General features: G+C 36.9%; 3 protein-coding genes across 3 annotated transcripts; all 3 read left to right on the forward strand.

The window, feature by feature from the left end:
• Positions 1-7629: 7629 nt before the first annotated feature.
• On the forward strand, positions 7630-8838 carry LOC136829111 (cuticle protein AMP1A-like). The gene is made up of 3 exons (XM_067087461.1): positions 7630-7758; positions 8172-8410; positions 8527-8838. Exons 1-3 carry the CDS (start codon positions 7750-7752, stop codon positions 8744-8746), a joined length of 468 nt encoding a protein of 155 aa, XP_066943562.1. The 5' UTR covers positions 7630-7749; the 3' UTR covers positions 8747-8838.
• Positions 8839-9061: 223 nt separating this feature from the next.
• Positions 9062-12512, forward strand: LOC136829219 (germ cell nuclear acidic protein-like). The gene is made up of 3 exons (XM_067087522.1): positions 9062-9111; positions 12062-12216; positions 12313-12512. Exons 1-3 carry the CDS (start codon positions 9062-9064, stop codon positions 12510-12512), a joined length of 405 nt encoding a protein of 134 aa, XP_066943623.1.
• A 109-nt stretch (positions 12513-12621) lies between these two features.
• Positions 12622-15147, forward strand: LOC136829112 (cuticle protein AMP1A-like). The gene is made up of 3 exons (XM_067087462.1): positions 12622-12676; positions 13646-13881; positions 14838-15147. Exons 1-3 carry the CDS (start codon positions 12668-12670, stop codon positions 15055-15057), a joined length of 465 nt encoding a protein of 154 aa, XP_066943563.1. The 5' UTR covers positions 12622-12667; the 3' UTR covers positions 15058-15147.
• The last annotated feature ends 1561 nt before the right edge of the window (positions 15148-16708 follow it).

Below are 16708 nucleotides of genomic sequence, written 5' to 3' on the forward strand. Positions count from 1 at the left end.
TATCGATTCTACCTGTCGAATTAAAATTCTGTATTTAGAATCGACATATATTACCACAGGCTTAGACATTCTAATCGCAGTTGTATCTATTACAGCGTATCAAATGAAATTAAAATGACAGATTTATAGAGAGTACTTGAAGCAGTATATAAAGAATTTGTGACTATGGTTTTATATTACGTTGACGAATTTGTTTCCTTGTAGCTAGTTTTCCCACGGTGCTGTTACTTACTATGGCATGAGTAAATCCTTTTCTATCCGTTTTTTTAATGACCTTGGAAAATGCTCCGAATTCTTCTTCATTTGAATACAATGGTCTGAGACCAAATTAACTGACCTCCTTGTAGAGGTCATAAGCCTGCGGGGCTCTGAAAACCGTCTATAGTTCAAGTAAGAGCAAATTCATTGGTATAAAAAAAAAGAGCACATTTCATTCGTAACCGCTAAAACAAGTCTAGCAGACATTCAACGTCACTTTATCTCTCCATGTCCGTGGGACGAAGAAGCTGTAAATCACCAGTATCTTTATCTTGCATGTAAGACACGAGAGAGCTCATACCATTGATTGTTTTATCTTATTCTCCAGTCGGACGACCTTCTTCCACCCTCAGTACTCAACGAATATAACTGTCACGAGAAATTTCATCTGACACGAGTGTCTAGCAACAAAAAAGTGAAATAAAAATAAAAATGGAAAAAATATGTAGGTTTAATGAAGGACTTTATAGACATGCTCTCCTTAATAACTCTCTCTCTCTCTCTCTCTCTCTCTCTCTCTCTCTCTCTCTCTCTCTCTCTCTCTCTCTCTCTCTCTCTCTCTCTCTCTGTATCAAACACCTCATGCACACAGGATGGTAGCAGGCGCGCACAAATGCCATCCTACTTATTTCCACGAACACTCTCGATTTCGACCTTCCGAAAATTAGTGGTGTGTTGAAACCTATGGGTGACATTATTCAATGATACCCGCTGCTGGGTGTTAGGTGTTGCTTAACACAGTTTCTGGGAAATGAAAGTGTTCTTCGAGTTTGCCTTAACGCCTGTCTCCCCCACTTTTTTTTTTTCTGGATTTGATTTATTGTGAAGTTGAGTGTCCTACCATGTCTTTTTCGACCAGTTTCTCTCTTAAATTTCCATGACTATTCTTTTAAAGAAAGATGTCAGTTTAACTCTTTACTTCTTCATGTTTTTACAGTTCATTGCAGGTGATCTATGAGGGTTTAAAGTATTTAGTTCAACAGTTCCTTAGATCTGGAAAGAAAAAAAGAAATAGACCTTATAGATTATTGAAAAAACATCAAAATATTTTCTGTAATTTATAATAAATAGAAATTTGGAAATGAGCCAAAACTAACTATGAAAAGAAGTGAGGAATTACTTCAGTAATGGGAGTAAAACGTGATGCATAAAAAATTCAAGGGCCAAAGTACTGGAAAGACTACCATTAATAGGATGAATAATCAGGAACTCACAAAAAAAAAAGAGGACTAAATGTCGAAATAAGCAGGTCTGGCTCTCACTTTTATCTGTTTCATGTCTCATTTATCCTTCTCTTTTTCTTCATCTTATCTCTTTTTTCATGGATCGCCTTCTTTCCCCTCTTATACTCATAACATTCATACTATACCAGTATTTTTCAGCTCCATTCTGGTGTGTTCTGCTTAAAACAGGTCATCTTCTCCCAGCATGGTCTGAGGCATTGTTTATCCCAGGTAATTTATCTTTTGAAAGACAAAACACGAAATGTGCGGAAGATAGCTTATTCCCTTTTCACTTTAGCTGGGAGATAAGTTAAGTATACCTTAGTTTTACCAGCCCACTGAGCTGATTAACAGGAGCTATACTGAGCCATAGACGATGTTGAGAGAAGGTAACCAGTTTTAAGCAGAATAAACCAAAAAGTGGCTGGAAATACAAATATGAAAGATGCAAGGAGAAGAAAAAGAAAACGACCTATAGAAAAGAGAGATGAAGATAAAGAAAGGAAAATATGGCGCTTCGGAGAGAAAGATGTGAGAGCTAGAATCGACCGTTTCAACTCCTGGTGCAATTTTTTTCCTATTTTTTTTTTTTGTGCGTGATTGATTGCTTGTCCTCTTAACCACAAGTCTTTCCAATCACTCTGGCCCCTGAAATTTTATGCATTATGCGTTATCTCTTCTTACTGAGGTAACTCTTAACTTCTTTTCTTGAATTGTTGTAGACGATCTTCGAATTTCTATTCATTTTCCCTTACAAAAAAACATTATGGTGTCTTTCGCAGAAAAACTTCAAGGTCTATTTCTTTTTCTCTTTTCAGATATATTGATATTTATCTATCTATCTACCTGTCGTATATATATATATATATATATATATATATATATATATATATATATATATATATATATATATGTGTGTGTGTGTGTGTGTGTGAGTGTGTATGCGTGTGTGTTGTTGGGAGGGGGGGGAGTGCTCCCCCTTGCGTTTCATCTGAACGCCTTATTCCCTGAAAAAGCAAAATAAGCAAAGGACACATTTACATTAATTTTATTTTATAAGAGGCTCAAAAGAAATACCATACAACAACAACAACAAAACAACAACAAAAACAAACAACCAAACAAAAACTGAAACTTCAACCCTGAGACATGAAATGAAGTGTTGGCATAAAAAAGGAAAGAGAAAACTGCCAATGAAGAATACGTTCATTGACAAAACCGAGACGTCTGTAGTACGAGCATTCCATCCAGTCTCATCAATGGCATTCCGCAATGAATCAGCACAAACTCCCAAGAGCATCTAGGGGCCGGAAGTGACCTTGTCGTATGCGAAACCTCGTAAGTTCGCGAGATGTTTGAATGTCAAAAGAGCCATTGGAAAGAACGCCGACTGACCAGGGCCGAACGTTTGCGGATGATTTGGTATTAAAAAAAAAAGTATTCGGTTTTGCTCACAATTGATGGTCTCACGCGATACGTATCCTCGCGTAGCCATCATAGAAGTTCTTTCCTGAAGCAGTTTTTTTTTTTTTTTATTGCTGCGTCTACTACGTTCGTTTTTCTATGCGAGCTTATCTTTCTTTTATACACGTTTTATATAACTATTAAAGTACCTGAAGATCGACATCGTTTTTGCCCCTCAATCGGTATTCACTTTTCCAAAAGCTATATTTACATAATACTTTCTGTCATCTTCTAAGTAGCCCTTCGTTGGTGGACTCGGTAGAGCTTCGGACTGTCACTCGATGGGCCGGAGTTCAATTCCCCCGGCCGGCTGATGAAGAGTTAGAGGAATTTATTTCTGGTGATAGAAATTCATTTCTCGCTATAATGTGGTTCGGATTCCACAATAAGCTGTAGGTCCCGTTGCTAAGTAACCAATTGGTTCTTAGCCACGTAAAATAAGTCTCATCCTTCGGGCCAGCCCTCGGAGAGCTGTTAATCAGCTCAGTGGTCTGGTAAAGCTAAGGTATACTTAACTTGTCATCTTCTAAACAGTATATCTATATTGCGACCCGATCTATACTTATTTCCCTCGATCCTCGTCTAAGAGTTCATTTCAAATTTTCATCTGATAACGACTGCATTCCAGAGGGAGTTACATTTCAAGACAGTGCTCTGCCAGTTATTATAATCTAGTAATATTTTCAGAGGAATCTTGTAGAAATATTTATTCAAAAAGTTCCTTATGACTGTTAGGAAACTGATGGTGAAAGTAATGGGAGAATAACTTTGGCATTTAGTTTAAGAATGAGGTGAGTTTTTCCGAGGAAAAAGTCAAGTACTGAAAAACTGAACAAGTATTTCATTTAGACATGCATTTTTATGTAACGTTTCTAAAGTATGGAGAAAATACAGATTTTCACAAATTGCCAGAATGAATTTTGAAGGTATGCAATGAAATGGGAAATACTAATATAACTTCACTACATTATATATATATATATATATATATATATATATATATATATATATATATATATATATATATATATATATATATGTACACACAAATATATATATATATATATATATATATATATATATATATATATATATATATATATATATATATATATATATATATATATATATATATATATATATTTAACACACATACCCACACACTTATATATATGTGTATGTATATATGTAAGTATGTATATACACACGTTTCCGTGTTTTTTACGAGTGGCACAGGAAGGGAGCAGCCCCACGGGTTTTCAGCAAGGTTTTAAAGATTAGGTTGCCATCCCATGCCCTTTTTCTTGACCTTACCAGACACTGGTACCCATTTACAACTAAGTGGACTGGTAGGACAGGGGTAGCAAAACTAAGTCGAATATTGCATCAGTCAACCACTGAGCCCATTTTAGCTGATTGCACCTTCAGAAGGTGGCCTACGTCGCCACCACACCTGTGTTAATTATACATGTACACTTATACGATATATATATATATATATATATATATATATATATATATATATATATATATATATATATATATATATATATATATATATATATATATATATATATGTATATATCTATCTATATATATATATATATATATATATATATATATATATATATATATATATATATATATATATATATATATATATATATTTCAGACAAAAAGCTTCCTATCAAAGTACAATTACATTATGCATAACGAAAAGGAAAAAATATGAAAAATATATGATACAAGAACTTTAGAGTTTCAAAGGTGGAATTCGTCATTATTTTAACAGAAGGTCATGTGAGGTCATCGAGAGTAACGATTCTAGATTCAAGAAAATATTACGATTTCTTACAATCTGGTTTTTGTGATGCAAAGAGTGGTCAAATTTCTTAAGGCGTCAATAATTTACGAACTTGAGCTTTCGAAAAATATGGGTGAAATCTGTTAGGTCATAACTGTCATTCTAAGTTCTTTTTAGAAAAAGATTACGTAAAGAAGGTGTGTACATAGATAACCACACGTACATATTTATGTACATACATACAATTCACACATGCCCAGACACACACACACACACACACACACACATATATATATATATATATATATATATATATATATATATATATATATATATATATATATATATATATATATATATATAGTGTGCATATGTCTGTTATACACAGGCATATTTGTTTACTTTATTAATTTCCTTCTTTCTTTCTTTATTTTTAAATCTTCAAAGAGAAGTAAGCCTGCTGAGGGAGACAAGTTATAGGAAACGGAAATAAATGAATAAATATGAGGGAATAGAAAATGAAACCGATACACCTGAAATTCAGGAAACGTCAGCAGAATTTACTCGTTGCTTAAAAATCTGGAGATCAAGAGATTTTAGTTATAGCCAAGAAAACAGTACAAGTTATTCTCAGTTTCGAATGCAATGATTCTGGGTTCATGGCGCCCTCAACTGCTGAATGTTAAAGTGAGAATTATTCTGCGAAAATAAATGGAACTAATTCTTTAAGTAATTACCGATACATCTATATTTCAGCGATGACACAACTCGTACTTTATCAGCGAAGCACAGTTTTGTAAGATATGAATAAAACGGGATTGTAGATCACAGTGTCAAAGAACCTGCCGTGCAAAAGCCTAGACGTAATTGAACCTCACCACAGATCTGGTGTAAATGGCAGTGAATCCACAGAAGACTGAAAAAGAACTAGACTAAGTTGAAAAGCAACGCCCGTCGAGGTTTGGTGATTTTGGATGTCCTGAATGCTAATTCTCCAGTTACATGAGAGACAGACTGGCAATAAACTACTGTGAAATAATCTATATTTTACAAGAATATGATGATTCTGAATAGAAGGGAAGACTTTGCCGCGAATATTCAGAAAAATGAATAAATAAATGAATAATTATATAAAACTTAAACATATTGTGTTAGTGTGTGTGAGAGAGAGAGAGAGAGAGAGAGAGAGAGAGAGAGAGAGAGAGAGAGAGAGAGAGAGAGAGAGAGAGAGAGAAACGTAACTGGAGGTGAAGTGATCTGAATATTCAGTATGATCATATTTAAGTCTACAAGGTCTCAACCGGTACTGAAACATTCGTCGAATACATTTTCTTTAACTCAATCGTGCTCTTATTGCACTCGAGTAAAAGTTACGTCATAGACTTTTCCAAGTATTTAAGGTATTTTCCTACAGTTTCTGAAGGGAATATGTTACGCAAGATTAGATTTAAGTTTCTTTCTGAAAGTTTCCTAACAGCGTGACTGGCTGCAATATACTTTCGTAAATCAACGTGTTCCTACCCTCCAAGCCACTAAGGTTTGTTGCCTATCTTCATCTGTTTTCCTAATTTCATATAAGGAATGGACGGTGACCCTACGCTCAGCAACCTTCCTCTTTTATAAGGGTAAGGCGTTGGTGCGAGTATGTAATATTACCACCCATGATAGAACTCGTTCCATGTATTGTGAATAGTGTATGCGTACCTCCATATCCTGGGAGTGCGTTCTTGTCCTTTTTTGAATCAAGAATTTCGTTCAGGTACGCCAAGTGTCGTCGTGATCTTGAATATGCTGCGAATTAGAGGGAGCTACGAAATATGAAATGAGGCATTTTGTCATTTCAGATATGCGAATGTCAGAGTTGCGGCTCATAATTACCTAACAGGTTCAGTTAATTTTGGAGAACAACTGTATACCGAGAAATATATCTATGGCGAAGAAAATCTTCTGAATTTATTTAATATTGACTATAATCAGGAGAGAGAGAGAGAGAGAGAGAGAGAGAGAGAGAGAGAGAGAGAGAGAGTTGCTAGTCTGATACTGCACCGAGGTGATGGACGGCATTAAAATAGGACCACGAGAGAGAGAGAGAGAGAGAGAGAGAGAGAGAGAGAGAGAGAGAGAGAGAGAGAGAGAGAGAGAGAGAGAAAGTGCAAGTAGTTTCATAGATGCTTGTTCGGTCTGCATCTGATGCACCAGTTTTTGCGTCTGACCTACAGTAGAAGGTGATGCGGAGTTATAACCTACACGAGTAAAAAAGTAGGTTGTTGATCCCCCGAGGCTGTGAAGGTGGAATACCTTATGAGGATGGAGCTATCGATTCCCGGAGATCCGTGGGGGTTTTCCGGGAAGTAATTACAGCTAGTTTAGCGTCAACAGAAAAGGAGCGAATGAACGATTGCGAACTGTGTAGTGTGACGACAGGAAGATAGGCCTAGGGCAGAGGAACTAACCAGGGGATATCGGAGTAGAAGAAAAAGACGTGGGAATGAGAGGGAGTAAATGAATCGTAGAGGAAAAAGATAAAGAATCAGCAATGGAAAAGGACGAATAAGAAAAACGAAAGGAACTGGAAGATAGGCCTAAGGCAGATACCGAAGTAGAAGAAAAAGACGTGGGAATGAGAGGGAGTAAATAAATCTCAGAGGAAAAAGATAAAGAATCAGCGATGGAAAAGGACGAATAAGAAAAACGAAAGGAACTGGAGTCGGGAAATCAAAGCATATTTCGTTAATCTTTTTTTCTTTTATTCTACTTCCACGTCTCGCCAAGTGGGTGTGGTGTACGCTGTCTGGGGCGAAGGAAGAGCCTCTTTACCTCTCGCCCTCTCCATCTTTAGGACCTGCAAGAGAATGGCAAGGTCAGATACACCAAGGGCATCTCCTGAAATTTCTTGCAGCAGGGCGGGCGGAGTTTGGGCAAGGGTGACTGGAAGCAGCTCCAGTATAAAAGTCCCTCAAATCCTCTGCTGGGCATCAGTTCGAAACGACTACCGACAACATGAAGTTCGTAAGTGTTGCAACTGGCGTGTTTCTGCATCAGAGTGTGCACTTCATTGTGAACCATTCTCTTTTCTTTGTTCGACTTCACTAGATAAACGAACTTATTCAGTCAATTTCGTGAAATTTATCAAAATGGACGTAAAGTTATTTCCCCGTTTGCTTTATTGGTCTAGTTTCATTTGGTAATATATATATATATATATATATATATATATATATATATATATATATATATATATATATATATATATATATATCCTTACTGAATACATGAATATCAGACAAGGTAAAGATAATTTAGACCATATTTAACGAATAAGACTAATACTTTGATAATCTGGAAGACATCCACTGAAACTGGAAAGACGGAGCCAAAATATGTATCTAGAAATCAGGAAATAATAAGCTAAATCTTTTCAGGTGATCCTCGCCACCCTTGCCGCTGTAGCCCTTGCTGCCCCCCAGTACAGCTACGATGCCCCTGCCCCACGAGCCAGGGCCGATTCTTCTGAGGAAGTAGCCATCTTGAGGGACGAGCGCGTCCACGATGACGACGGCCGATACAACTTCGACTTCGAGGCTGAAAATGGCATCAAGGTGTCCCAGGCTGGTTCTCCTGACGGCGACGATGGTGCCGTTGTCAAGGCTGGACAGTACTCGTAAGTAACCTCCTCCTTCAGTGAATGCAACGTTTTGTTAATTAATGATAACTCTTCGTTAAAGTGAATGGTGACTTGTAACTTGAAACTAATCGTATTTGCCTTCGCCTCTACAGATACACTGCTCCTGACGGTACCGAGGTTGAGGTTAAATTCGTCGCTGACGAGAACGGCTTCCAGCCCCAGTCCGACCTGCTGCCAGTAGCCCCCGAATTCCCCCACCCAATTCCCCAGTTCGTCCTCGACCAGATCGCCTTCGCCGCTGAGGAAGACGCCCGCCGTGGCCGCGATGACTCTTTCGAGGCACCATCCAGGTCCTACGGAGCCCCCCAGTAATCTCTCCTGACCATCGTCATATCTCATAGAACCTGTGATCACGACTCATGTATTTATTCTATTTATAAACCAAATAGAATTTTTATACTTTACTCCGCATGTCATTTATTTCTCCCTTTGGCTATGATCGTGCGTTCCTAAACACGATCTGATCTGAGAGTACATTAAAGAGAAAGTTTTAATAAGTTACTCTGATTTATCAAAGCGAAGTTTCTTTGTTCGTAGGTTCTGATGTGCTAACACATGGGCCTTGGTTGAACTTCTATCATAAACTCGCTAGAAGCTTCTGAATATTAGTCAATTCTGAGAGATGGGATGCATAATGTGACAGCAAATGTGCTCCCGTGGATACCCCTGGGGCACGGGTATGGAGTAGCAATCTTATTCCAAAAATCTTTGCTCACAAACTTGCAAACAGACTGTAGTAGACTGGTGTAAGCGGTTTCGGGTCACATAGAAATCCGAGAAACCAAAGCAGAGAGTGAGTGAAAGGTGGCTTTTCGTCAGCGGTTCTCGGCAGCTGAAGACAGCAAGACTTTGAAGGAGTGCCATAAACATCTAAATTTTCATGTTCCAGAATTCACATACGAGACGTATGAAGGAGAGTCCTTTAGACAGTTTCTGTGAATTTTAATTCAGTCAGTGATTAAGTGAAGTGATGACTTTACCAGATATCTAGTAGCTATGAATACAGTAGCTATTGGTATGAAATGCAATAGGCACTGAATACGATGCAAAATCTGGACGTAGTCATTTGCACTTTCTCGAAATTTTCGAGTTGTTGAGAGGCAAGTCTCATTTCATAATATTATATGAGGCCGACAACATCGGCAAAAAACCTAATAATAATGAATTATTATTATTATTATTATTATTATTATTATTATTATTATTATTATTATTATTATTATTATTATTATTATTATTATTATTAACAAATACTCACAGTAGCATGGGTTTGAAATGGAGAAACAAATCCACGGTTAAGTATAATTATGTACATTATATTTAAAGGTAAAACTGTACAGAAAGCTTTCGAGAAACTGTTCGATTGAAAAGGGGAATCGAACAGTTTCCCGAAAGCTTTCTGTACAGTTTTATCTTTAAATATATGTCCATATACATAACTGTGGATTTCATAATATTTATGCGGGGTCTTCCTATACGTTCTAACGGAACAATTCGTCCTAGCGACCGTGACAACATCGATAAAAAACCTAATAATAATGAATTATTATTATTATTATTATTATTATTATTATTATTATTATTATTATTATTATTATTTTTATTATTATTATTAACAGTAGTAGTAATAGTAGTAGCAGCAGTAATCAAACACTCAACTGTAAGTATTCATAAGAGAATAGTCTCAATGCTTTTACCACTTATTTGTGCAACAAATTATTGTGGAAATATTTTTTTATAAAGCTTCGTAGAATACATACAGATAAGACAATTTATCTACGATAAGCCACACTGTATGTATGTATGTATGAAGCAATATCTGGACGTAATTTTCTAAATTTTCTAATTCAAAAGTATTTCAAAGCTATTCAAGTGGCGACTTTCATTTATTTGGAAGCACTAAATAAATTCTTTCTTGGACATTCCTATACCATCTAACGGAGTCTGTTTCTGTTAGGCATTTATGTATGTGAAGTATAGGAAGGTGAACCTTTATTACTTAGAATTCTTATGAGTTCAGGAAGGTATAAGATCGCTCTGCGTTTATGAAAAGACCAATTTCTAAGTATGTCACCGAAATGGGTGTAAACCTCACACTTCGCCCTATCCTGCCCGAAAAGACTAACCCATCTCTTGGAGAGAGAGAGAGAGAGAGAGAGAGAGAGAGAGAGAGAGAGAGAGAGAGAGAGAGAGAGAGAGAGAGGGATGATGCAATTTGTAACAAACTAGCGTCACTCATGGAGATTAACACATCCCCACACGCACCCGAACTAACAGCTGGGGCATACTGTTAATTTCCGCTCGAGGGGAGGAAGAACAACTCCTCCCCAGTATTTATTTGTTAGACCGATGGGTCGTTCCTCATCTCCGTTCCATTGGGAAAGATTATTCAGCTCGTTTGCATACGAGGTTACAGTTTGTTACTATTTCTCACCTAAGGAATTATGTAGATTTTCCTCTGAGACTCCGTCAATGACCTTGGTTGTTCTGACGAAAGATGACTCGAAATTGTTATCGACTCCTAATGTACGAGTATACGCCTGGTGCTATATTTCCTTAGGCACAAATGTCCCCGAGAAAGAAACATTAAGCTAGAGTGTGTGATTTGAGTAGCAATGAGGCACATAAGTTTCACGAGTCCAAAATACTTACACTAACGCCGTAAAAAATGACGGTAATATCAGAGAAGGCAGTGACGTCACGAATATTTCCGAAGTGCAGACGAAACTGCTTTTATTACGCATGTTTGTAGGGTTGGCTGGTTCTAGCCCGGACAAAGACAAGTATAAACCTAGAGTTTATTACTCGTTGACTGTTGTAGTTGCGCACAAATATAAACAGGGTACACATCGTGTTATTGCAAATACACACACATACATGCGTGTACACACACACACACACACATATATATATATATATATATATATATATATATATATATATATATATTTACAAACATGTATATTATGTACATTTACATACATACATACACACACACATATATATATGAATATATATACTATATATACAGTATATACATACATACATCTATATATATATATATATATATATATATATATATATATATATATATATATATATATATATAATATATATATATACACATATATATATTAATATATATATATAAATATATATAAATATATATATATATATATATATATATATATATATATATATATATATATATATATATATATGTGTGTGTGTGTGTGTGTGTGAGTATGTATACCGTTGACTGATGCACGATTATGGCTAACTTTAACCTTAAACAAAATTAAAAAATACTGAGGCCAGAGGGCTGCAATTCGGTCTGTTTGATGATTGGAGGGTGGATGATCAACATACCAATATGCAGCCCTCTAGCCTCAGTAGTTTTTAAGATCTGAGGGCGGACGGACAGACAAAGCCGGCACAATAGTTTTCTTTTTGAGAAAACTAAAATTAAATGAATCAATAAGAGAGGTTAACTAGGCATTTTGTAATAAAAATATTGGCTTACTTTATTCCTTTCATTCTCTTCTTTCTTCGATGTTTTAAATCATTCGTTTACTAATTCGCTTATCACTCATTTAACCTGAGAGCTAACGATGGTCCCTATGAAAGTCAAAGTTTAGGTCAGCCTGGAGGTCAAAGTTTAGGTCAGCCTGGAGGTCAAGGTATAGGTCAGCCTGGAGGTCAAGGTTTAGGTCAGCCTGAAGGTCAAGGTTTAGGTCAGCCTGAAGGTCAAAGTTTAGGTCAGACTGAAGGTCAAAGTTTAGGTAAGCCTGAAGGTCAAAGTTTAGGTCAGCCTGAAGGTCAAGGTTTAGGTCAGACTGAAGGTCAAAGTTAAGGCCAGCCTGAAGGTCAATGTTTAGGTCAGACTGAAGGTCAAAGTTTAGGCCAGCCTGAAAGTCAAGGTTTAGGTCAGCCTGAAGGTCAAGGTTTATGTCAGCCTGAAGGTCAAGGTTTAGGTCAGACTGAAGGTCAAGGTTTAGGTCAGCCTGAAATTCAAGGTTTAGGTCAGCCTGAAGGTCAAGGTTTAGGTCAGCCTGAAGGTCACATCAGGAGACGATAGCTGCTGTTAGGGCAGCGGGGGTACTAGGGTTAGGAGAATGCCTCGGGATCCGCTCTAGATTTTTGTGGACACGCCCCTCCCGTCCGGCTTCTGGCCCTATAAATGCCCTGTTCTCTGGAGCCCATTCATCAGTGCCACCGACATCGTCAAGCAAAATGAAGATCGTAAGTTTAGGGTTTATTCTGAAGTTGTTTTGCATTATATTTGGCTTTTAGTGATTGCTGATATTTTCGTATCCAGAGCAAGCAGTGTTGACTCTGTATTCAACTATTTTAACATTTCATTTTAAGAATTTTTATAAACATGTGAGTGAGGGTATTCAAATCGAACCGCAAGGTAAGAGTTTAAATTTTTCCATAAATATTTTCTCACTGGCGAGTCAGATTTGACTGTTACTCGCAACTGAATCATCGGGATCATTTGGTAAATGGTAACGAGGCCACCAAAGAATATGTGCCGCAGCTTTTCAAAGGACAAACAACAATTTTATTTCCTTGCGATAATAAGATGATTTTTGTGCTCCAAAATAAAAGCAAGAGAATTTTTACATAGATGCACTGCACAGCTTACGGCAATTCGAAACAGGCATTGTTCTTTCCTTTTTACTTAGGGCTTCTAAACTTTCGATACTAAATAAATATTTGTGATTGTACACGAGCTAATTAGCCTATGAAAATGACTATTGAAATAGAAAAAGTCAGTCGAATAATTCTAAAGTATGGGAAGCGATCGGAAAAACGACCAAGATGTAATAATTTTTTTAGTACTAGATGCTTTTTTCTTCCGATTCATTTTTTCATTAAACATTTTATTGACACATTAACTTCAGCACAATAGAAAAATAAGGACATCAGTGATTACCAGAGTAAAGATTAACCTTTTGTTTTTCACAAAACCTAAACGCTTTTCTCCCTCGGTCTTGTAAAATTCTAAACCATTATCTCAGTCTTGCTCTCCCAACGAAATCGTTTTTATTTATTGGGCAGAAAAAAAAAAAATGGAACAAACAGTCATGACCAAGCAAAGCTGTGAAAGGGCAAACAAATTTCAAGGTCCGGGGGGAGGAAAACTAACAAAAAAACGGACTCTTCAAAGCTATATCTCTTTGAGGGATTTTTCTCAAATATTTTTAGGTGATCCTCGCCGCCCTTGCCTCCGTGGCTCTTGCTGTCCCTCAGTACAGCTACGATGCCCCTGCCCGATCCAGGGCTGATTCCTCTGAGGAGGTAGCCATCTTGAGGGACGACAGAGTCCACGAAGACGACGGCAAATACAACTTCGAGTTCGAGGCCGAAAATGGCATCAGGTTCGCCGAGGCTGGATCTCCCGACGGAGATGAGGACACCATCGTCAGTGCCGGACAATACTCGTAAGCATTTAGCTAATGATTTTTACACGTTTTGGCTACTGGGCTTCTTGTAATCTTGCTTGATTTTAATTTTCGTGTCAGGTGCTGTATTATAAAATGATTTAAAAAGTAGGTGAGAAAATTGTTTCAACGGCTAGTTTTAAGTATAATGACTTTCTTTGATGAAGCTGACTATTTTTTCGTTGGGGAAATAACGAACTGGATATAATAATAATAATAATAATAATAATAATAATAATAATAATAATAATAATAATAATAATAATAATAATAATAATAATAATTGGTGAGATTTGCTCTTCAGAGAACAAACGAAAATTGCCAATTCTAAAAATAATTACTCCTCATGAAATTATTCGATCAGTATCTTTAACACAGTAAAACCTGAGTTTTGAAGATGTGGGAGTTAATGATAAATAAAAATGCCATTCTGGGAATGAAAATTAACAATATGTCGATCCTTAATAGTTTTTACTCACGCGAGTTTTCTGGAATAATGACCTAGCAACATTTCTTCAATTTAAGAAATCTTTAAATGAATTTAAAGCGTATAGGCTACCTAGAGGAGTTTATTCACTGAAGCTTATCATGACTTGCTGAAACTCGTGTTGCCCACCGGCCACTGGAGGGCACAATAAAATTGCATTGGTAGCCAGAAGCAAGAAAGAAGGTTCAGTGATACCGTCACCTCCAAAGATACGGCCTCCTGTATGTTATTATTTACTCCCTGGGTCATTAAAGGGTCAGTTCAGCTTCCAGCAGGCAGCTAGAGTTGTTGCAAGTTTAACAAACACTTATCATTGCAAGTTTAACAAACACTTATTATTTTCCAAGGCAAGGGCGTTACCCATATGCTCAACCTTCCTCTAAAATTCAGCTCCAGGGACCGACCTGAATGTGTAAACAACGACTGTATTGTTCGAAGTGATATGTAACCAAATGCTTTCGTCTTACAGCTACACTGCTCCTGACGGTACCGACGTCGTTGTGAAATACGTCGCTAACGAGAACGGCTTCCAGCCCCAATCCGATTTGCTGCCAGTGGCCCCCGAATTCCCCCACCCAATTCCCCAGTTCGTGCTGGACCAGATCGCCTTCGCTGCTCAGGAGGACGCCCGTCGTGGCCGAGACGATTCGCGCGAGGCTCCATCGAGGTCCTACGGCGCCCCTCAGTAATTTACTTCGATCCTTGAAAGGACAGTCTGTGATTACGAGTTATCGTATTTATGCTATTTATGACGTAAATAGAATATCTTTTCAGAATAATTGTTTTTTTTTTCTCATTTCCTAAATACACTTGTTGTGATATCAGTGTTGCAGTATGAAATTAATCTGTCATATTTGAATGTGAAGAAAAGGAATAATGGAAAATACTGGTCATTCGATCAGTGAAGGGAGAGAACATTTAATTTTATTCGATAACACTGGTACACATACATCTTTGTGTTTTCTAGCAAATATTTATGAGAAGTTTGATACAACATATTTACGACCTTTGTGAACTTTATTACAATTTATAGAATGAAAGAAAAGCCCTGAAATCAACGAAACCTTCATGTCACTATTTTCATATAAAACACTATTCATATTCCAGTTAATTGATAATTCATTATTTAACTGTGACGAAGGCTATTTTATCGGTATCGTTACTCTTTTCTCTAGAAACTTTATTTACTCACATTTTCTAATCAACATTCATTCGTCATGACTGGCAAAATCTTGGGGCGTGCCTAATTTAATCAATAACCTATTGTTGCGAAAATCATGATCAGTGCTGATATGTCACTTAAAGTTTTCAGTCTACGCGATGTTCAGAAAGGCTGGTTTAGATTAAGCTGTCCTTATGCCAGCGCAAGCCTTTGCCCTAAGTGTTGATGGAACAAGAGAGCTGGTGATAACATCTTTACCCACGCCAAAACAAGTGAATAGACTTCAGGAATAAACTTGAAAGTGAATGGAGTTATACCATACATTTCATTTTGTCTTCAATTCACTAATTATTATTGACATTCCCTAAATTTTTCTACTTGCCAAACGATACTACAAGCCATCCAAATGAAATCGAAGACGCTACCACTCAGAGAGAATAAAGGACACAAAACGAATGAATGAAAAGTCCTTGAAGTCCTGTAAGCGCTAAAACCCAGAAGTGACCATGAAAAGACAAAGGGACTTCTTGTATCTCTTTCTCTTCCACGGCAATGGGTCATAATGAGACCCAAAGGCTAACTCAGGAACCAGATTTAAAAATGGTTACTATCAGGAAGAACACTTTACCTGACTTGATAATTCCCGGCCTGGTAAAGATAACTTCTACCTGGCGTTAAGCGAGCGATTATCAGGTGATTTATGAATTATTAGCAGCCGGTATCACCCCTAATCGCGTCGCGTTATTGTATGCTCCCTAATTTGGGTAATAACGTGCAAACACACACACACACACACACACACACACACACACATATATATATATATATATATATATATATATATATATATATATATATATATATATATATATATATAGGGAGGGGCAGACAAACAGGTGAATGAAGTCACCACAGCAGCGACATATAATTAGTGTTACAGAAAATTGTAGACAACTCTTGTTGATAGACCTCTCCTCAGGCGATAACAAGTATGCCTCTTTCACCTAGGCCTAAGGCAACAAGCCTCAAACAAGAAAAACGATATATAGTTTCAATATGGAAAAAAAAAAAAATTTCTTCTCGAAGGCATTATTGGTTATTTTGGCAAATAAAGGAATAGTTTTTATGGATAAATAAGCCATTTTTTCTACCTCCCTTTCAAAGGACCTCGAGAAAGT

This window comes from Macrobrachium rosenbergii, chromosome 44 (genome assembly GCF_040412425.1).
Source record: "Macrobrachium rosenbergii isolate ZJJX-2024 chromosome 44, ASM4041242v1, whole genome shotgun sequence".
Taxonomy (NCBI): Eukaryota; Metazoa; Arthropoda; class Malacostraca; order Decapoda; family Palaemonidae; genus Macrobrachium; species Macrobrachium rosenbergii.